At 40.6% G+C, this 22,142-nt stretch overlaps 3 protein-coding genes across 5 annotated transcripts in view; 1 reads left to right on the top strand and 2 right to left on the bottom strand.

The window, feature by feature from the left end:
* The window catches only part of LOC110068931 (sperm-associated microtubule inner protein 4-like), a 14,485-nt gene extending 8,374 nt beyond the window's left edge, over positions 1-6,111 (bottom strand). For both annotated transcript variants that reach the window (XM_020776352.2, XM_089285091.1), the window contains exons 1-2: positions 5,772-6,111; positions 3,392-3,571 (exon numbers count right to left, since the gene is read on the bottom strand). In XM_020776352.2, the coding sequence (XP_020632011.1) occupies positions 3,392-3,571; positions 5,772-5,917 (326 nt within the window). In that variant the 5' untranslated portion in view covers positions 5,918-6,111. The remainder of the gene's footprint in view (positions 1-3,391; positions 3,572-5,771) is intronic.
* On the top strand, positions 3,452-22,142 carry LOC110068929 (sperm-associated microtubule inner protein 4-like). Of its 2 annotated transcripts, none has more exons than XM_020776350.2 (7): positions 3,452-3,590; positions 9,531-9,710; positions 14,080-14,151; positions 18,926-18,955; positions 19,764-20,043; positions 20,600-20,845; positions 21,149-22,142. In XM_020776350.2, the coding sequence occupies exons 2-7, from the start codon at positions 9,697-9,699 to the stop codon at positions 21,863-21,865; spliced, it is 1,359 nt and encodes a 452-aa protein (XP_020632009.2). In that variant the 5' UTR covers positions 3,452-3,590; positions 9,531-9,696; the 3' UTR covers positions 21,866-22,142. The 2 variants fall into 2 exon arrangements, with proteins under 2 accessions (XP_020632009.2, XP_020632008.2); XM_020776349.2 differs by lacking the exon at positions 3,452-3,590 and adding an exon at positions 7,231-7,502.
* On the bottom strand, positions 12,651-16,888 carry LOC110068930 (uncharacterized). Its single transcript, XM_020776351.2, has one exon. The coding sequence runs from the start codon at positions 16,790-16,792 to the stop codon at positions 15,782-15,784; it is 1,011 nt and encodes a 336-aa protein (XP_020632010.1). The 5' UTR covers positions 16,793-16,888; the 3' UTR covers positions 12,651-15,781.

Below are 22,142 nucleotides of genomic sequence, written 5' to 3'. Positions count from 1 at the left end.
CCTCTTGACTAGTATATGCCACACAAGCTGAATAACTAGTGGACAATAATTTCCTTTTTGATCACCAAAGCCAAACAATGCTAGTCAGGTCCGCTGGGTCAACACTGGCTTCGACATTTTTCCTTCCCTTGACAACCCCTCTTGGACGGCTTTTTTTAATTGATTGAAATGATCTTGTGCAAATTGTTGCTCTGGTTCATCATCAAGCTCTGTTTGAAATGATCATTGATTTCACGATCGCTTCACCGAATTATTCTTCATGATCTGTGACCTGAGGGTTTTGCGTGACCCATGAAGAACTTGAATCATTAACCGATATTTTTGATTTCACTGCTCTGTTCGATGTGATTTTGAGAAGTGAGTTCTCCAGGAGATTTATTGAGATTACTATAGACCTTCAGGGGTGCCTTCCGGAAAATGCTTTCTTTGCACACTGCCTTAAAGAAACCCTCTGTAAACTATACATATCGTAAAGCTAATAAATTGTAGAATCCGAAAATAACAATATATTTTGCCAGTTTTGTCTTGGTAGACACCCACAAGTCTTTAAATGCAAAACTGACCCCCCCCCCCCCCCCCCCCGAGATGAAGTCTTCTTCGTATTCGCTTTTAAAATTTGTCAACGTCACCAGTTAGTTACACCATTCCTTAGTTGGACATCCCCTCTTAAGAAAAATCCTGGATCCGCCCCTGCTGCAGCCTTCTTTGTCATGAAACTCGCTGGGTAGTTCTAAATTGTGTTTCATTGGTTGGCGGCATGGCCGTGTTGGCAACTGCTAAACTGAATTACCAGCCTTTAAAGACTCAAGGGTATTCACGATTTTGCTGTCTTCAAAACTCTTTCTAGCGTAGGAGCAGGTTATTAAAAAAAGTACCTTACTTGCTTATTTTCATGTTTCGGGAAACTGAAATTTTGAAATCTATGATCCGTGATTTGCTATTAGAGACCCTTCCTCCCCCCTCCCCCCTTCACCCTTGTAGGACCCTCTTACAACTATTTGCCTCAGTGTTAGAGAAAGTGGTGGATATTTACCTTGTCACTTCATGGCTTGGTAAATATCCACCACTATTCACCTCCAGTTTAGTGAATAATGAATACACATAGAAACTGATACTGAGGTAGGATAAGAAGCAAGTACATGTGTGTGCAAAATGTGCATCTTTGGAAGAAAAAACACATCATGATGATACATCAGGTGATCAACAAGAGAACTGAAAGTTTAAGTGAAAATACAAAATGGAAAAAGGTGGTTGATTCATTCATATATCAAAAAGAGTAGTTCAGTGTTAAAGAAGTCTTCGTAAGGATTGCTGGAAGCTTCTGCTTGGACAGTTCACGCTGAAGTAAATTACTGAAATCAGCAGTAAGCCACTTTTTTTTCTAGAACCTGTGGTTTCGAGTGTTTTCTTTTGGGCAGATAAAACTTTTGAAAACATTTGCTAGACTCTTGAAAGTGAAAAGACTGAAGTGTTTGAACTAAGCTTTCATATAAACTAACTGTAATTTTGAGACAGTGTTACCACATTGTATTGGCAGCAAAATGGAAAATATATGCTAATAATGGGCAGAGTTGCTTTGCAACAGAACCCAGAATACAAGAATATATTTTCTGCCAACTAGCCACCATTATAATATGGTAAAGCTGTCTCTAAATCTCATTGAGTTTTGTATCATGATTTAACCATTCTTTGGTTAAAGTGAAGTTGAAGTGAAGTGAAGTGATTTAACCATTCTTTGGGAAAACTAAACAAAAAAACATGACACTACTTTTGATTAAAATATAAATTCCCACCTAGTGTGAGTAAAGAATTGTCATACAGTCAAACCCCTATTAAGCGGCCACTTTCGGACAATCATGATAAATGTGTGTTTGAATGTTTTTGTCACTTGTCACCTTCTATTTCAGACTCTTATCTGCCATTGCCTTTTCCAAAACAAAGTTTTTAAATTTTGGGTGGCCGTTTAATAGTGGTAATTTTTAGGTACTAGACAAACCCTTATCAGGATGACCAAAAGGCGGCTGTGGCCGATTAATAGGGGTTTTATTTACAGTATTTTACTGACAATAACTTTGGGACTTAAATAACCTGGCGCTTTATAAGGGGTGGCCGCTTAATTGGCACACAATGGTTTTTGTTTGCCTCAGAATACTTGAATATTTCGACTTTAAAGCTTTAAATACCTTTTAGAAACTTGGAAATTCATTCAGTCTGGCTAAGTGAAGCTTTCCAAAGTATTGGGCGAAGAAAAAGCCAAAGAATTCGCACAAATTTATTTTTGTTCAACCTCATAAACTTTTCAAATTTTCAAAAAGGGGTTTCACCATCTTGCATGAGCTAGCATGCCCAGACACTCGCAAACCAACTACTTTGAATGATTCCTTTTACATTAAATAGGCCATAGAGATGAACTGGTGCACAGTAAAAGTTGCCTTAACTGTGCAAATGGCAAGAAGTAAATAAATTGTGACATAATTTAAAGGGAGTAGTCCCAGGGAGGACCCTCATATGAAAAGTTCAGGGAAACTTGTCAGAAAGTTTGAATTAAACCCCTAAAGGAGACCAATCTGGGTGTGGCTTGTGCTTTATTTGACTGCTAAAAGATACCGCTTAAAACCAAATACTAGCTGCTGTTCAGGAAAGGGAGCCTGCACTAGTACACTGTACTGGTGAGACCATCAGAAATCAAGCAGAAAAATGGAAATGAGAGCATTTTTTAGAATTGTCTCTTTGATTGCACTCTAAAAGATACTTTGGCAGCTAAAAATTGTGGCTTTTCATCACGAACACCCTAAGGGAGACCAGAATCCTTGATTTATAACCCTCAGCAAGACGGCTAGCATCCACAACCTTTTCATATAGGAGTTCCCCCAGAGGAGTAGTTTACTAGTATAATAATGCACCATACACCCTGTTAACACTGAATGACCCTGTTAACATCACCCAATGGTGCAACAGAAACCTATCTCCTGTGTAAGAAAATATTTTTTAGGGTGGGGTGGGAGATGGAGAAAGGAAACAGAACAGTAAAAATGCCCTCTCTCTAATTCTATTTTTATCTCTCCACTTCATCCCTACCTTCCCAAAAATACACCTGCAACATAGATTACCCAATGCAGGGGTTTCATTACAGACTGAGCACCGAGCAAATTGCCTGGCTGTGAGGATGATTTTGCCCACCTGGTTTGAACATTTAGTGAAAAGGTTTTCATGTAACAAAGTTCAGTTCAAGTAGTTTTGTCCACCTGTGAAAACCAGTTACCACCCTGCTGAAAATGTTAATGAAAACCTCTAATTGATGATTTTCTTTATTCTCATCACCAGTCTGCTTAACAATGCATTGGCATAGTTAGGTGAATTGAGGTGTTGATCAGCTGGATATTTAACTCACCTTGGATGAGGAGCAACCCCACTGCCAAAGTGTTTATGTCCCTTCTGAAGTAAGGCTGGTGGTTCACATTTGGGCCGATGGCTTTCTGGAAGGCACACGGGGGCCTCCCCGGCATAGCTACGAGCACGACCCCAGGGACATTTGACATGAGTGTTGGCTTGTTCAAGATGGCGGGAGTACCTAGAAAATGTTGATGAAGGTCAGTGGCATTTTTATTCCAAACTCTAATAATTGTCTTTTTACTTGTGGCATATTTACCACAACTTTATGATAAATAGAGCCTTTCTTCAAATATTTTCAAATATTTACATTTCAAGGGCACTCATGAAAGGCTATCCCTCAAATGCTCTAAAATACTGTTTTTGGTTATCTGGAGTGCTTTAAAGCTCTGTAGGTGAATTTTAGGCTAATGATAAATTTTTTATCTGTTCTGACATAATTTTTAGGGGAACTCGAGTCTTCTCAAATTCACCAGGGCTTTCTTGTCCATTTCTCAAAAACCATAGCAACTCTTCTTGCCTTTGCAAAAATCATAGCTGGCTCTTTTCAAAGCCCAAAATGACATTTTTATCAGGTGTTATCAATCTAAAAACAACAGGCATCATATTTCTCACGTCACAAAAGTTTGAGGTGACTAAAGTTTGAGGGGATTACAGACCAATCAAACAGATGATTTACCCAAAATGATCCATTGGGTGTCCCTGACCCTTTTTGGCTTTACATTTTACATAATGTTTAAATTTCAGGGATGCTGCTTTATTTTAGATCTTTTAATTAGTACTGACACATTTTAATATCGATCTCAGCCACCAAGGGGTGGTTTCTCTGTGAATTCTTATTTGGGATAAGCGTTCAAGTCCTTAGGGGCATTCCCCAGTATTGCATTGTGCATCCTTACCGCGCATAATTTATGGCATCATTGGTGTGCGTTCATGCATCTGCACATTGAAAACATGAGTTCTGTCTGTTGAAAAATGGCTATAGCTCACGAACGAGCTCAGGCACCCCAAATTTTTTTCCAGTCATTTAAATCAACTAATCATTAGCTTTGCATGAGAAAAGACTGATTTGATTTCTATTGTTGAAAATTGAATAAATAAGGAAAATAGCAGCTGCACTGTAGTCTTTTCTATTTCGCAGTTTGGTAGCCATGGCAAGCAATTTGGTTCCAACATCTTAACAAGGATTCAGCTGTCTGTCAAAATCAAATTTAAAAAGTTTATTTGTGTTCGACACAAGTATTGACTGTAGTTTGAGGGGTGTTTTCATGAGTCTGGGCTCACAAAGAGTTTACAATAACTTGGAATGCGTTCTTGCAATAAGCATTAAATAAGGCTAAATTGGGACATTTTCAATGCCTCACTGCTCCTTAACAAGCATGGGCACAACCTTTGTTATTTTATAATTAAAGTTCTCATATGATAAATATTCATTGGACAAAGTTTGAACAAAAATCTATGTGCAGTTTTATTTCAGGGGAATTCCCTTAAATCATAACAATGAAAAAAGTTTCTTTTAAAAACCCATGCACAATTACAGTGCACAAAACATACCTTTTATCAGAGTAAAACAGCACAAAACCACACACTTTGGTTTGTGCAGACCGTTTGTGCTTAAATAAGGGAGTGTGCTCAGAGAAGGGAGATAGTTACTCAAATTTCTCCCCAAGAAAGCATCGTAAACTTTATTCATTTATGTCTCCATTGTAATCTTCCTTTGATGTTTCCACTTATTTTTTTTCTGTGTCTTTTTCAGTTACCTTTATCAATCTAAATAATCATAGCATTTGCTAACTTTCTTTGTTCAACTTTGGAGACAATTAGCTACATACCCCTCTGCACGAATTGTGTGCCTATGCTTCTTCAGTTGAATTAGCTTCATAGCCTAGTTAGCCCTCTGCACGAATTACGTGCCTATGCTCCTTACTAAGTCAGGTAAGACGGACAAAAAGCGGTAGAACATAGCAGTTTCCTGTTTTTATCTTGTAACTCGAAGGAGTACCGTACTACCAGGAAAAGGGTTTCACGCATATGTCTTGCTTTACAAATTTTTAAAAAGTTTTACTGTGAGGGTTACCAAAACATAGCCGTGACGTGACGGTTTTCATGTTGCGTGATATTTTTCGAAGAACTCGCATTCTTTGTTTCTCATTGGGGGATGCACATTACCACCTGGTGTAGCTAACATCTAACAGTTGCTGCTTTTTGATCATGAATAAGTAAATTACCATATCTACTAAAAATTTATTATGAATGTGTTTTCTCAATTCGCACTTTGTGACTGAGTTTTGCCGCGTTTCGTGTAAGTTTTAATTTGCTGATCTCCGCGGGTAGATATATTAGGACTATTAGGAAAGTTAACAAACTCTGTATGGACTCACCGATCAGGATAAGTTGTTATACGGCGAATGTGCGACGGATCATGGACCAGAGAGGACTGAAAATTTCTGGAGAGCTTGTCAAAGCCATGTTTTTCATGGTAGAGTTCATGCTGTAACTTTGACAGATAACTCGTAGCGACGGCCATCTCTCAGCCCCTGGTTACAGAAAACTTGCTCACATGGCAGCCAGCGAGGTAAAAATAGTGCACCGAAGCCAAGGATGTGAATAATTCGGGTTAAATCATGTAGAAATTCCTTATTTCTATGGCCGGATATCCCTCGAACGCTAAACAAAATTCGCCAAGGTTACCTTGCCTCGTGTGCAGTCAGACGAGACGTGTGACGTCACTAATCGCGCTGGCCTTGTCTGTTCATGTTGACCTCTGAAGGGATTGAAAGAAAAGAACAAAGTCAACTATTTACTCTGTCATTATACACGCCAATAGGGAACATGCTAAACAAAAGTGCGGCCTCTTTTTAAACCCTTAGGAGCATTCCTTTTTCAAGCAGTAAACATTTCCGGTGGTTTTCAGTAGTCGCACTCAGCAAAGTAAGTGAATTTTCAAAGCGCAGTTAAGTTGTAAGAGAAACAAAACATTTTTGTGCAAGAGAAAAAAATGCCAGAAGAAAGTAATGATAAATGAATGGAGTTTTGCATTTATTATAAATTATTAAATGCAAACGCTGTAAATTGAGGCTAGGCCCTGTCCACACTACGCTGGAGAAATTTGAAAACGCAGCTTTATTTCTACGGTTATCCCTGCCGTCCACACTAATCCGTCACGAGAACGCTCTTCAAATCGGAGGAATTTGAAAATGTTGGCTTTGCGTTTAGTGAGTTCGGAAAACATTTTGAAAACGGAGTTTTTTTGGAAACGATGACGTGACGAGAATCATGTTCAAGTTTTTTCGGCGTTGGAGTGGACAGAAAACATTTGATGCGTTTTCAGAGTGAAATCACCGTTTTCAAATTTCTCCGGCGAATTGTGGACGGGGCGTAAAAAAAAAGTCTTCATGATCTGCAAGTTCTCGTGAGCGGTCATGGGCTCATGTTTGCGTCCAGAAGGAAAGTTTCAGTATTCAACCAGTCTTTGTCAAATCTTTGTGCCCATTTATACACCTCTATGGAGAAAGGCACTGTAATATGTAATACTGTGAGACTCGAGTGTCATTCTCGAGAGCAAAAAAAAGTGTAGCGTAGAGAACCAAACGCGTAGCTGGCGGGCTTTCGCGCGCGAGTGCGCAGCTTGGCTGCTAACAAATATAGCTATAAACATGATGAAAGAGGACACTAGCATGTATTACAGTTATAATCATTCTCGGCATTTTAAATTACTCTCACATTGTTCTTCTTCATTGAAAGACCAAGTAATCTGATCAAAACAATAGCCACGCATCCCATTGTTTAATAAACCAATCATACAAGCAAGCGTCTCCTTGGCAAAATTTATGTTTATTATGAATTGCGCTGTGTAGCTGACTGCCTGACCGGATGTACGCGAGAGAAGTTGCAAAACTTCAACTCCACTGAAACTATTCGAGAAAGTTACGATGTAGTTTGAAACAAATTCCGTCAATCGAGCGCGAAGACTTCGGCAGAAGAATGACCACTGCGCTGCAACAAGGACTGTACAAGGAACATCAAGGTGTCGACTACTTGTCAAGGAATTTCGAATCGCATTTTCTTCATACTCCACAGTACCATGACAGGATTACTGTATCTCAGGATCAGTAAGTACAAAGTAGTGTTACATTTCGCTTCTTTCCCTTTGGAACAAGGCGGTGTGGCGTTGAAGTCAAACCAAATCGTTTATTCTCGCTTTATGTTCGCTGTGAACTGCGGTAATTTGAGGTTTTCGCGATTTACCCGGTGTCGCTTTCAGCGCTTTTGTGAAACAATCCATACGGACCGTTGCTAGCACGTTGCTAAGTGGTTTGACAGAGTTTAAAACGCTCCAAAAACTTTCTTTTTTACTTTTAGCTTTTGTATTACTATATATTACATATCTCAGTTAGTTTTTAAGGGCATATCTTTCAACATTTTTATATACAAGAGGTTTAATGTGAGATGTAACTTTAATTTAGTAGTTAGTATTCACTATACATTGAGCTTTTAGCTACTACATCTGATAATCGTGAAACCTATTTTTCTGATTGTACCCAGAGTGGAAATATCAGATTATAAATTGTGAGCGATTTAATAATACTTCAGTGATGAAGACCTTGCATCAAGATTAATTTTTGTTGTAAATCTAACCACGAAAAATTTTCTCTATTGGTCATCATGTCTTGCTCTAGCAAAATAAATCGGGACATATTTTTCTTTACTTGATGTCAGCTGTTAGTTTTAAGAGCTCTGCAGATTTACTTCAGAAGCTGATGCGTTCAAATGGTTTTCTGTTTTCTTGGCCGGCTGTGTGAACAGGTGGTCTATTCAATTGGACCTAATTGGCAAATACACGCCTCGCTGTCGCAGATGTTTCTTGTGCGCGACAGTTCCTTTAGTTGACAAGTTTTGTTGTTGTGACGAACGCTTTTATGAGTGTCCTATCAGTATGTGCAGGGTTTTCAGCAGAATTATCTCTCGGCCTGTGTACAAGCACAAGGCGAAAATTGTTTTCAGGGCCTGTCACGCAGGTAAATGACGACGTGATTATGAGTCACACTACTCTTGAATGATTAGTTGTCACGTTACCAGGTTCATTCGCACAGTTGGTTAGCCAAATTGATTGCCAGGCTCTATCCAACTGTTGAGATATGTTACCTGAACAAAATACTCCAAGATGTCAAGGAAAAGAGATGAGAAAACTGAAACTAGACTAAACTGAACTAGATTGACAAATTCATGTGTTCACACATTGAGTTTGAAAAAATAAAGTTTCGCATATTTTGTGAACACGTGTATCAAACAGGTCAATCATAAGAATTCATCTCTTTGTTCTTAATGTAGCTGTTGATCAGTAAATAAATAGTTCGTTTTTTTATTTGTTGTTCTGGTTTTTCAGTAATCACCAAACAACCAGGCTGTTTGGTACAATAAATGAAAAATAAATTACATCTAATGGTCTCGCTCCTTCATACATCTCTAATTTTTTAAGCCACGCATCATACACTATAATTTAAGATCTAATAGTACAGCAATTTTCGTATAATAGTCGTTATCTACATAATTCATTTTCTTATATTGTTTCACACTGTTGGAACAATTTGCCGAACTGTGTTAAACAATGTGAGACCGTTGCTCGTTTTCGTAAATGCTTTAGCGATATAGCGGAATTTTAAGGGTGTACTTGTAACTCCTGCTTTTTATCTCTTTAGAGGATTAGTATTTAGAGTTTTTACGAGCATTTTAATACCTCATTTTTGTAATTAGTTCTTAGATCCTATTTATTTGTTGTCGAGCGTTTTCAACATGAGCCTCTGGCTCGGAAGATTGTGCAAACACCTCCCACGTTTTCGACCTTAAATAAATTATTACTATTACTACCATTACTATTACCAGGCTCGATTTGGGCCGCTCTCTCGAGTCAGGTCTACTACCAAACAAGGGGACCTACAGCAGTCACTTCCAGAGGGTGTGATACTAGCAAGACCTCAGGAGCTCTTTTAACAAGGCGTGAAAAACGTGACATTCAGTTTCTACTTGACATTTTAACAAGAGATTTTTTCTCAGAGAGAGTCTTCGGTCCACGCCTTGCCCTGTATACCCAACACGTTTTATTTGTTCATTCTTCAAACTCTTTTCTTCTCCGCCAACAGCTTCGACCGTTATCTGTCACAGACGAACAGGTCACCGAAGGTGCCATGGGGCCGCAGTCTAAGCTATGGTGGCTTCGGTCCCATTCAGCTACCCAAGGAGTATCGGCCCAAGCAGGAGCCCCCCACCCGGGTACAGAAGGGACACAGGCACTATGGAGGGGGTGTGATGCCATTTCCACGGTAAGCAAAATTATGTGATGTTAGAACACGAAGCGAGGCCTTTCTTGATTTACCAGCATTTCAAGGTAGGGTTTTGGTGACAAATCCTCACAATATTGAAGGGACAGTGTTCGGCTGATATGTCGTGTTCTAATGAGTATGGCGGGAAGCTTGCTGTAAACATGCTTTATAATCGTGCAATGGAATGAAAAAAAAAAACAAAACAAAACAAAAAAACAAAAACAAAACAAAAAAAACCTACCAAATCTGTTGAAAAGAATGAAAGACCAAATAAAAAGAAAAAGAAAATTACTGAAAAAAATCAAAATTTCACCAGAATGGCAATTTAGATTCCTTGGCATCCTGTGACAGTCAAATTTGATGAACTGTAATCCATTTCCATCCGTGTAATCTTGTACCTCTCCCTCAAAATACTTGTTCTATTTTGTTCTACAGAAGATTTTCATCCAATTTATTCGTATAGTTAGTAGGAAATGGCAATATAACACGGAAATCAGGAAAGAGACATTTCTGTAATTTACCGGGACCCTGTCCGCTACGAAGTGCGAAAAAAAAATCCGAGGGGTTAATCACCCTTGCACCCTCCCCCTTGTTCGTCCAATTGTTAACAACCAATACCTGAGAAACTTCTGCTTTGAGCGCTTCAGTTCTTCGTGTCGTTTTTGATCGGTCGAGAAATCTTAATTGAACGAAGAATTTTTATCTGTTGTGAAATTTTCATCGGTCTTCAATTGACACTTAGAAAAAGCACCTGAGAAATTCTTGCTCAGTGTATCTAAGCTACTTACGTCAATCGTTGGACGAAATTCTGACAACGACATGCGGAGCTTACAAAAATGGTATTCCATCAACACAAGGCTAAAATTCAGTTCTGAGAAGTGCATCTCAAAGCGTGATAAACCAGTCCACTGTTTGCGGGAATGAGTTGCCAAACGTTGTCGGGTAAGTACTAACCATTCCTTTAAACCACTGTTTTAAGTTAGGGGGTTAGGGGCAGAACATTTGGCGGTGTGTATTCAAAGAGAAAAATTCGGGTTTGCGGAAACGGGTAGGCTTTCCCTTCCAAAAACATTTGCATAAATAGATTCTTAGCACGAAAAACAGGAAATGGAACCGCCAAAAAAATATATTATCCTTCATCAAGAGACGAGATCATGGTCTCTTCGGGCCTGATTACATGGCGAATTTCAGCCCGGGCTGAAATTTCAGCCTGGTTAGCCGGGCTGAAATTTCAGCCCGGCTTCTGAAACAAATTCTCATGAAATCAAATTGGCGATTACATGGGGAAGGATTCAGCCCGGGCTGAAAATCCTAGCCCGGTTTTTCAAACCGGGCTAGGATTTTCAGCCCGGGCAAACGGGTTAAAAAGTTTGAAAAAATCCCATGTAATCGAAACGGAATTTCAGCCCGGGCTGAAAAGCAGGAAATGAGATGGCTGCCGCTACGAAGTAGAAGCGTTCGCAGTGGAATAAAGGCGATAAAAAAAAGAATCTCTCTAATTTTAAACCTTAGATGGAATATAAGAACATCGAGACAAGGTTAAACAGCACGACGCTGTCAGGGAGGCCATGAACTCGGCAAGCTTGGGGACATATTTTCTGTCTTTGCAAGTACGTCTTTCTGGCTAAGAGACGGGTTTCGTTTCAGTTCCATCATCATTGTGGGGGGTTACTATCCTAAAAAGTTAAAAATTGAGCGCCAACAAAAGGTCAAACTACGCGAAAAGCAATGCGCCTATTTTCACGATTCGTGTTCTCGGCACCATTTTGATTCTCTGGAGACTTTTCGCACACTATTTCATATTTGCCGCCGAGGCTAATATTTCAGCCCGGACTGAAATTCGTTATGTAATCGCAACAAAATTTCAGCCCCCTTAGGGCCTGATTACATGGCGAATTTCAGCCCGGCTTCTGAAACAAATTCTCATGAAATCAAATTGGCGATTACATGCAGAAGGATTCATCCCGGACCGCAATTCAGCCCGGGCTGAAAATCCTAGCCCAGTTTTTCAAACCGGGCTAGGATTTTCAGCCCGGGCAAACGGGCTAAAAAGTCTGAAAAAATCCCATGTAATCGAAACGGAATTTCAGCCCGGGCTGAAAAGCAGGAAATAAGATGGCTGCCGCTGCGAAGTAGAAGCTATCTCAGTGGAATAAGGGCGATAAAATAGAGAATCTCTCTAATTTTAAAGCTCAGATGGAATAGAAGAACATCGAGACAAGGTTAAACAGCACGAGGCTGTCGGGGAGGCCACGAACTCGGCAAGCTTGAGGACATATTTTCTTTATATGCAAGTACGTCTTTCTGGCTAAGAGACAGGTTTCGTTTCAGTTCCATCATCATTGTAGGGTGTTACTATCCCAAAAAGTTAGCAATTGAGCGCCAACAAAAGGTCAAACTACGAGAGAAGCAATGCGCCTATTTTCACGATTCGTGTTCTCGGCGCCATTTTGATTCTCTGGAGACTTTTCGCACACAATTTCATATTTGGCCCCGAGGCTAATATTTCAGCCCGGGCTGAAATTCATTATGTATTCGCAACAAAATTTCAGCCCCCCAAGCCAGGCTGAGATTTCAGCCCGGGCTGAAATTCGCCATGTAATCAGGCCCTTAGTCGGGCTGAAATTTCAGCCTGGGCTGAAATTCGCCATGTAATCAGGCCCTTGGCTTGCTTCCACGCGCGCATTTAGCTTTTTGAAAATCGTGATTACTGAGAAGTTTACCACCGACAAGACTGTGTTGTTTATGGGAGTTTGCGGTGCAGTAGCAACAGGCAGACGTGTAATGAAGTCACGACAAGAAGAAATCAAATTAAACTAGTTAGAAAAGAACAAGCGGAAAAATGACAAGCAAATCGCTCCTAGTCTCTGATCCAATCTTCGCGCGGCTTTTTTACCCTCTTGCTTGCGTTTTCTGTCAATGGAACAGAAACACACCTAGTTCAGTTCAAGTTTAGTTTATTCAAATCTTTTCTCATAAGCTGTCAATAAGACAGTCACACCTCGATTTTCTTACAGTTTTTAACTTAAAGAAGAATTTAACTTAGGTTTAAAACGTTTTCTTGAATACACAGTAACTAGGACGGAGAAAACTTGAAGAAAATTACGAAAAAAGATCTGTGAAAGATCTATTGCAGTGACGATTTTTAATGTACGAAACGAACAGCTTTTTCGCGTTCTGGCTACGACGGAACTCCACACACTAGGACACATGTTGCGGGGAGGTGAAGAGGGGACGAGCTCCTTCATGTATACGCCTGGGATCCATGCGTGGTGCAGAGACAGCACGCAAGATGGCGTACACGAAGCGGATATTGGTTCATTTCTATGTTGTAACGGGGACAGTTTGGAAGGGCAGTGTACATGATACAATATTGAAAATTGAGGTCATTTTGTCCCTGCAGCTGAAATTCATGCAAAATGTTGCGAGTACACAATTTTGTCCTCGCAACACAACCTTTGTGCAAAAACGAGCATCTCACATGAAGACAATTGTCGTTGGAATATTTCCCCTTCTCATGTCCTCGCAACATTTCCCCTAGTGTGGGCCGGCCTCGAAAAGAACGACTACTCTACCAGGTTTTCGAGGTGGCTAGTCTAAATACCTTGGAAAATTAAGTAGCAAACTTTCTGAATTTCCGAAATATTTTCAAGAAAAAATAATGTACCACGTGGGTTATATTATTTTGTCTTCATCCAATATTGTTATTGTTTTACATTTCGTTCAGGCAAGTTTCCGTAACTTGCACATGTGATAAATCTAACACGCCAAAAACAATAATGTCGGCTTATTGTTGTCACCCTCGAACTGTCAACACAACTGAAACCTGCTCAAACCGCATGAACATTTTTACAAAATATTTTTTCCCAACCCTAAGGCTGTCAAAAATCTTGTGACACCATGAATTGTTTTAAGGGAACTGCAACGTGTAGGCGTTAAGAGCGAGAGGTAAGGAGAAAAACTAGTTTCCTGGTGCAAAACGATGGACTCGCAAAAAAAACATGATTTCCTTGTCATGTAAACCAACGTATCATTCGCGCGCCTGTGAATACTTTCTCTCAATGCCGTTCCTCACACATTCATGTAAAATTTCACCCCTTTCCTCTGGGGTTATTCTTGCATATAAAAACAAATTAAAAACCTTCTTTTGTCATCCTCATTGTTTTCTCCACGAGAGACAGAAAGAAATGAAACCCTTCAAGATAAGATAAAATAGTTGAAATGTGTTTTTTTCAGGTTAAAAAACAACCTCAGCTTGGAAAAACAAACACTGCGTTCAGCAGTATTGGCTGATTTCCACTCTACAATTCTTCCTGTTTTTCGAGTCTGTCTTTCCTTGTATTAATGGCAGTCTATTATTGTCTTTCAGTGGTATTCCTATTGAGCAGTATTACGACCTTACTTTATTAAAGAAGAGTAACCTGCGAACAAACGATGAATTGTAAGTACAGCATCTTGTGGTAAATTAGTGGTAACTGTGGCTAAACCCACAAAACTTTTCACTCGAATTGGAGTTCGATTTTCTCGAATTTTCCTCTCAAGTAAATTAAGTATTCAAATTGATTCCGCCTCTCCCGTTCAATGCGACGGTAATGAAGGGAAAATCATGCTCGTAAAAATATCGTTTAGTATTTTTTTTTTAACAATTATCTTTTTTCTTTGCTTTTTGCGCAGTATTTTCTGCAAATGCGGTACAATTGAGATCAAATAGAGTGAGCGAACCATGAATATTTTCTAACATTAGTCACTAAAGGCTAAAGGCTGACTTGCGCAAAACAATCAGATGTCTAATTACTAGTAAAAGGGCAGGATTCGACGGCAAGAAAACAAAGGAGGCGGATGTTATGTTTACATGTAGCGATTTCAAAATATTGCGAATTTGCATTTTAGTGGCTTCTGCAAGACACCCTCCTCAGGGCAGTAAAGGAAAACGGAACTTGAAGAATAGGGTGCTAAACGGATTCACGAGTCATTTGGAAGTCTTTAATTTAACTAATGCGATTTAGGAATCACACAGGGCCTTACCACAACAGTTTAAGATATTGCCACGGTGCATTTAGTCGCGGTAATATGTAGTTACGATGGACGAAATCAATGCAAAACATTTAGAATGCTATGGTTATCGTGTGTGGTTTTTTTCAGTTTATGAAGTTCGACTCTGTATTATAATTGAGGCTTCGAAAGTCCTTTGTCGTCGATAGTCTAGTTTGTACGGCATTGTTGGGCGATAAGCGAGAGAGTTTACACACTAAAACACCGTTTATGATATCAATTGCTTTCGCTCCAACTGTTTACATGCATAATAACGAGCAAAGCGGGGTAACGTTTCCAGTAACACTCAATTCCAACACGCCGCGATAAAAAAGTGACGACAGTTGAAATTTCTTTTGTCACGCATTGAACTAAACGCTCGCCCCTCTGGGACCTTAACAAATCTCTAAACGCCAAAAATATCTTGTAACTTGTTTGAATTGCGAAGAAAATGGCTTCAGGTAGTCAGACTTAAAAACGACTTCTCGCGAAATATATTGCCCTTATATCGCCGATTTTTAACAACCTCGGACCAATTTCGTTTTATTTATCTATGATTTATTTAACGCCGGCACAAAGATCTCGCTCTTTTGTGTAGCTTCTACGAGACTGCGATTTGAATGACAAGTATACTTTCTACATCTCACTCGTTCACATTGCATTTACAACTCACTGCTCATTTAAAACACACACCCAAGTCAGTGGTTTTGTTTTCGGCCTTTGCGGAACGTTTTCGATTCAATGAAATGACTGGAATGAGCTAGAAGCATCCCTGATAACACCACTTTGAATACCAAGTGTGTGGGGTTATCACTAAATGCTACAAACATCAGATCTGTAAAGAATACAAGAACCGCACAGATAATCTAACTCGAACTCAATTCACGCCACTAACTGCTATCAACATTTGTCAAGAACAACAAGCTGTCCTCTGCGTAGGGTTAATGACAATTCCACATTGTTCTTAAGCAATGATAAAAAATCCTCGTGCATTATTTAATTTAACTTACTACAACTGGTAATCACATGGTTAGTGAGAGTCAGCCATTCAGTCCAATCGGACTCTTTGCGGCGAAGTACTGTGCATAACTTTGTGCCAGCTTCTCCGTTGTGTCTTCGCTGTCGATGAGGCTCTTGAAATCTTCGGCAAAGCTCTCCGTGTAGCCAAAGTCCAAAGTGATCACCACAACTTTCGGTTCGTAGTCTAGCTTCGGCACATGGTCGTCGTCTTGTTTATCTCCTTTCTTGCCGGAGGATTTCGGCAGTGATTCTTTAAATTTTCTCTTGAGGTGTTGATCTTCCACAGGCCAGAGCGCCTTGTCTTGCAGGGTCAGCTCCAATAGCGGCTTGTTTCCGGATGTGTTATGTTCCTTGATCTTCCTCGTGAATTCGCCTTCTGCCCCGCCGATGTAGAATTGGTATTTCTTGTCATCTGTTTGCGATTCGTCTATCACAAGGTAGCAATACACGACGCCCTTGCACTCGAGCGGATTGCGAAGGTAGTCCTCCAGGTCTTCATGACGCGCTTGTTCAAACGCGGTCCTCTCGCTTTTGCTTTCGATCTCTTCAAACACGCGGCTCCAGTGCAGGTAGTTAGCGAAAGCGATTTTCATAGCGGCTTCCAGCCTTCTCTGCTGATCCCTCTGTCTCAGGTCATCAGAAGCACTTTTGCTGAGTGAAAACTCCATGTATCGTTTCTCGCCCTTTTCTTTGAAAGTTTTCAGGGCGAATACAGGTATTTCTCCGGTGATTAGCTCCTTGAGGGCCGTCGTTCTCTCCAGATCGACCAGCAGTAGGTTTTCCTTGCGGAAGGTGCCTCGCTTTTCCCTGCTCTTTCCTCCATGCAGTCGTTTCTCGAGGTGTTCCAGACGCTTGGGGACTGAATATTCTTTATTGTCGTCCAGCATGTTCGGATCGACGTGGATCGAAAACGTTTGCTTGTCTGGTAAGTGTAAGCCATGAACATCGGTCGTGCGCGGCCTCAAATACTCTTTGTCATAGAGCTGTACCGCGTAAAGATCGTGGCTTGATTCTTCCGAGTTCGCCGCCATGTTTGGAGGAGTGCACTTGCGTGCTAAAATCACCGTTCCAGTCAGATCTCGACAGCGAGGCACTCCCTGAATATTAGCGACACGTAGATTCGCTCCGCTGCATGTCTTCTGGTTGGTCTTTTGAAGAGGGTTACCATAGTAACGTTCACGAGAGACGAATATGACTAGTTTGCCATATAACGCAAAAGTCACGAGAGTTGTGTTATTTTCGTGAGCGTTGTGATGTTGTTATCCTGTAGATAGCTCGCGTTGCATTTGCCCGGTTCCATGTGCTCAAATTTCATGGATTTTCAATCATGTATGAAGCTCGTATTTCCATCACCACCCGTACAAAAGATCTGAAAAGTCAAACGTGACCGTTACTTTTGTCACACAACTTAAACACGTATTTACTAAATGTCACACAAACAAGTGGCCTGCTAAATGAATCTCTTAAACAACGTTAAGTTTTGAAGATTGAATACTTCGATGAATAGTAATATTTCTTGAGATTCTGCCGCAATAAACAGTGAAGTCCAAGAATAATTTGTTAGACAGGAGACAATAGGCTGTAATGAAAACTCATTGAGGTTCTTTATGCCTTGTACTGAACCTTTAGAAATGCAAATTACGCCAGCATTACTTTTGTGTTTTTATGCCATGTGTTCATAAAAAAAATAGTTTGATTTTGCTAATTATTACTTGGCAGCGTTTGATACCCTTTTGACGTTCTTGTCAACGAAATGTTTCAAAGACGGATTTTGTCATCCCTTCTTTCTTTACTATGACAATTTTGTTTACAAGGTGTTTCTGAATCGGTTTACCGCGGTTTCTAGTGCCTTCTACAAGTCTGGAAGAATACATTTGCATTTTGGTCGTGTTGACAAACTGGTGGTCCGTAGAAATAAAATTCATTATTTTCCTTGCTTTCTATTCCTCGGACTTTGGAAAACTGCTCAATCTAAGGAAGTAACGTGGGAATACCAGGGAAAGATTTTAAACCAAGCTGTATAGAATAAATTTGAGGTGACGTGGTTACGTTATGCTACTGGTTTTCGTTAGAATTAGTGGTATTAGTTGCAGATAATTTATGTTTGCAACTGTGTGTAAATACAACCGCAGTTATAAATAAGAAAGTAAAAATATATTCAATATTAAAATTTCTTCCACCTGGCCAGCTGCCAACTGGTGAATGATTCAATGAGAGAAACCAATTCATTTCAATGTTTTGCAGTGAAATATTCAATTATTCCACGTGATTATCCTCGTCCTCAGAGCGTTTTGTCCCTTTTCGCCGGCGTGGCCTTGGCACGAGGAAAAGCTGGCTCTGGAGACACATGATTTGATTAGGATTTTCACTGATTCGACGGTAGTTCCTTTCTGACAATATTTACCGGTTGATCTCTACCTAAAACCGTTGGTATACAACACCAACAGATCTTCAAGAATACTAGGAGAATTTTCAGTGAAGTGATCTGAATTTAATTGGCCAGAACCAGAACTATACATAAAGGTCTGTAATACGCAAAGATCTGCTTAAATTCTGTAGCTGTTCCAATCGGATGGTTTTAGTAAGAGATAAGGCGGTCGATTTTTTGGAGAATGGAATGATTTAACTGATCAATACATGTCTCCAGAGCCATCTTTTCCTCGTGCCAAGGCCCCGCCAGCTTAAAGATACAGGGTGGCTCTGGGGACGAGAATGTGGGCACGTGATAAGAATTGACGTCACCACCCGTCTCTCTGATTGGTTATACTTAGCCGGAGTACGGTACGACAAGTCGCTGAAGCTCCATTCGTATAAGTAATTGTGCGGAGGATTATAAACTGGACAAAAAGTGTTCATGAAATAGGCGTTTTATTTTCTTTTTAGCGGGATTTCAACTGTCGCCGCGTTATTTAACGCGGGTAAACGGGCGTGGAGTTTCATGGCTTAACTTTCGTAAAATAAAATAGAATAAATGAATGTAAAATTTGCGTCTGCTAAAAAAAAGGTGAACCACGTTTAATTTTTTGCGCAGACCATGCCATAAAATTTCACGCCCGTTGACGCTCGTAAAAACGCTACAATGGAAATCCACTTTTTACACCCAATATCATAAAAGCATCTGCTTGGGATCTAACGAAACAGCATATCGCATTTGTGCTTTGCAGGGTTCCAAGTCCAGAGAAGTCGGAAATGGGGTAAGTCAATGAAAGAAATAACCAAATTTTCCCACGGTCCACACTCTTATAGAAGTGACTTCATAAAATTTTCAAGACTCAAGTGGAACCACCAACAGCGAGCCAGTGGTTCCAGTGGTACTGGGGAGTTGGGATGGCACAGTGGTGAGAGCGCTCGCCTCCCACCAGTGTGGCTCGGGTTCGATTCCGGCCCGGTGCCATATGTGGGTTGAGTTTGTCGTTGGTTCTCGCCTTGCTCCGAGGGTATTTTCCCCGTTTTCTGGTTTTCCTTCCTCCGCAAAAACCAACACTCCAAATTCCTATTCCATCAGGATAGAGGACCCGTATGAAACCCAGCTAAGGCTAAATTTAGTATTTTTTTAAAGCGTTCCGATCATTTTATGACGCCATTTCTATGTCCTATTAATGTGTATACCAAGGGAAAAAGTGGTCGATTTGTTGTTTTTCTTCAGCAGCGAAAATTCACCTGCGAATTAGAGATTGCCTGCAGGCACGACAGTTGGTGAAATCACTCTTTTCGTGTGAGACCGACGAGCTCATCCAACACTTCGTCCCAAATGTTATAATTCCTATTTCACAATTCGATGATTTGGCTTCATTGGAAAAAAAAATACGACAGTTTTTAAAGCTCTGCGTCAGCTGCCTTTTCGTCACAGTCACGTCACTTTCATGGTCTATATTGCCATCAATCATAGCTCTGATTCGACGAGTTTGATTTGCATGAAAATACTCGTTTTGACACAGAGGCAAAAAGCAACTCGAAAATGGCCTTTTATGTGATCATTGTCTGATATTTTTCCACCTCCAGGAAAATTCAAATCCCTTTGGGATTCCCATCAGAGCATCCTTATACCTCACACATGCCTAAGTTCCAAGTGTTTCCTTCACTCGAGTCCCCGGATGACATCAGGAAAGGAAAACAACCTGTCATGCTTCAACCCACCCTACCCCCCACAGCCCCAGCCTCGGCTCCAGATCCAAGCGTACTTGAGAAAACCAAGGGCCATTTTGACCGGAGGGAAATGGTGTCGGTACAGAGAGAGTCAGAAAGGAAGCCTTTGGTTTGGCCGGAACATAACCTTCTTCAGGTAATATCAACACACTGAAACTGCAATAAAAAACAAGAACCGGACAATTTCGTTTTGGCAGCAGGTGATGATTTTTGTGCCTGACTGTGTGCAGTTGAGCCACATGGTCAGTGGGGAACAAGTGACCATAGGGCGAGTGACGTCATAACTCAGACAAACTCAGACAAACAAAATGGAATGGTGGAAGCTTTGAAGCTTTTTTCAAGCGCTTAAGCAAGTGTTCCTAAAACAATTTTTAAAGCAAAAATTTGGCGTTCATTTACCTCCTCTTTCTCTCAGAGCATGCTTATGTTGTCTGACTCTCGCGGGTTTCAATAATTTGCATTTTATTTTTAGACTTCGCGCGCTTCGTTATTCATTTCACTGAGATAGTAATTTTTAACGAAACTGAACCATTCTATTTATGTTTCCAACAATGATCATATCTCTTTTAGGTTTTGACTTTAGGAGGTCATGTTGCAATCCCGATACCGCTCCCTTGAGATCAGTTCAGTTTGTTTAAACGGAAGACAGTGATGATCATTTATTTCTTGTTCTTTTCTTTCTCATTCCAAAGCTGGTAAAGGGCCCGAACTTACAGAGACAAAACTACTACCCCACTCCTCCCACGTCGGTCGTGCCCAACACCCCTAACAGAGATTCGTCGCTGGCAGTGACCCCCCGGACGGCCAACGCCTTGTATAATGTACAGCGGAGCTACTGGCAGACGCATTACCAAGAACAGTTCACCGGCAACGGACCGCAAAACATTCTTAAACTGGACAACTTTGACGAGATCTGCAGGGGGGAGGACGACACACTGGTAAGTGTATGGTGGTAAAAAGAAGGGCTTACGTTCCTTGTGCCGTCGGTCCAAAAGTCACATCGCTCCAAATGCGCAGAAGAGTGCAACCAGTCGTGTGAGTGTCTTGTTTTTAAACGAGATTGATCCCAGAACTCTCCATCCTTATTCCAAGGATGACTCAACCTTTATGCTACCCAAACTCTCCTTGCTTTCTGAAATATTTCTGTCCAAGGAGCAGCGTTCAGCCGAAATATCTTTTTAATGCCATCCGGGCCCTTCTTCTCTGGCAGTCATTTTTGGGTTTTTTTTTTTCTTTTACAGAAAGAACATTTCAAGAATGAGTTCGAGTCCCCGCGGCCACTGGAGGGACGGCACACTGAAGTAAGAAAGAAAACAAAAAAAAAGAAAAAGGTGATTGTGGGACATGGTACGGAACTGTGGCTGACAGACAGCGAGGACGAAGGAGAAGAAGATTCCAGGGAAAAGTCTATCAAGAAAACTCATGGCAATTGCTTTGTGAGTGGAGAACTCTTAGATTTGACCACGGGTCCTAAATATAGCAATGGATACTTGCAGAACAACTTGATCCATCCGAGCGGCGAGTATTCTGATGTGCACGCTTTCACCCTCGCTCATCCACACTTGTACTATTCATCCATCACTAATCACATGAATTCAAAACATTTCAGTGAGCTATCCAGACCTGTTACGGCACCTGAGGTTACCAAGCGACCTCCATCTCCCATAGTGAATAACATGCCAAGCCAAGTTTCCGATCAGGCGAAGACAGGCTCGACCAATAGCGACTTGTACCCGAAGTGGTTTCGATCAGCCAAGCTCGGAGAGACCAGGCCGAGTACAGCGCTTCTCAATTTGCAGAACAGCTGGAGTAAAACCGAAGCTCGTCGACGATTTCACGAGCAGTTTCCCGAAGGCGCGCCAGACATTCGTCGGAAACCAGATATACGGATAACGACCAATGAGAGGAGACATGTTATTCCAGAAACTGGCATTCACGTTTATTATTTTCATCGATGAAAAGGAGGCTGAAATCTTTGAAAAAATTAAAATGCTGGCGATGAACCTTAAATGAACAAGGAACGTTTTTCTCTGTCAGTACTGCTTCGTTTTTGCCTTAAGTTATGTGCCAGCACAGTAAGAAGCTTTCAATCAGTTTTTTTTTTGTACTTCGTGACAAAGATAGGTAAAATTACAAAAGGACGGTACTCGATTATTTATTTGTGGCATTATTTAGATAATTTGTGTGTATCGCAAGAAGAAGATTGATGAAATACAGTGTAACATATTACAAGCC

The sequence above is a fragment of the Orbicella faveolata genome, unplaced genomic scaffold, assembly GCF_042242905.1.
Source record: "Orbicella faveolata isolate gen_17 unplaced genomic scaffold, um_ofav_v1 contig_13, whole genome shotgun sequence".
Lineage (NCBI taxonomy): Eukaryota > Metazoa > Cnidaria > Anthozoa > Scleractinia > Merulinidae > Orbicella > Orbicella faveolata.
The sequence above is the reverse complement of the archived record's forward strand: the minus strand, read 5'-3'. Positions and strand labels throughout refer to the sequence as shown.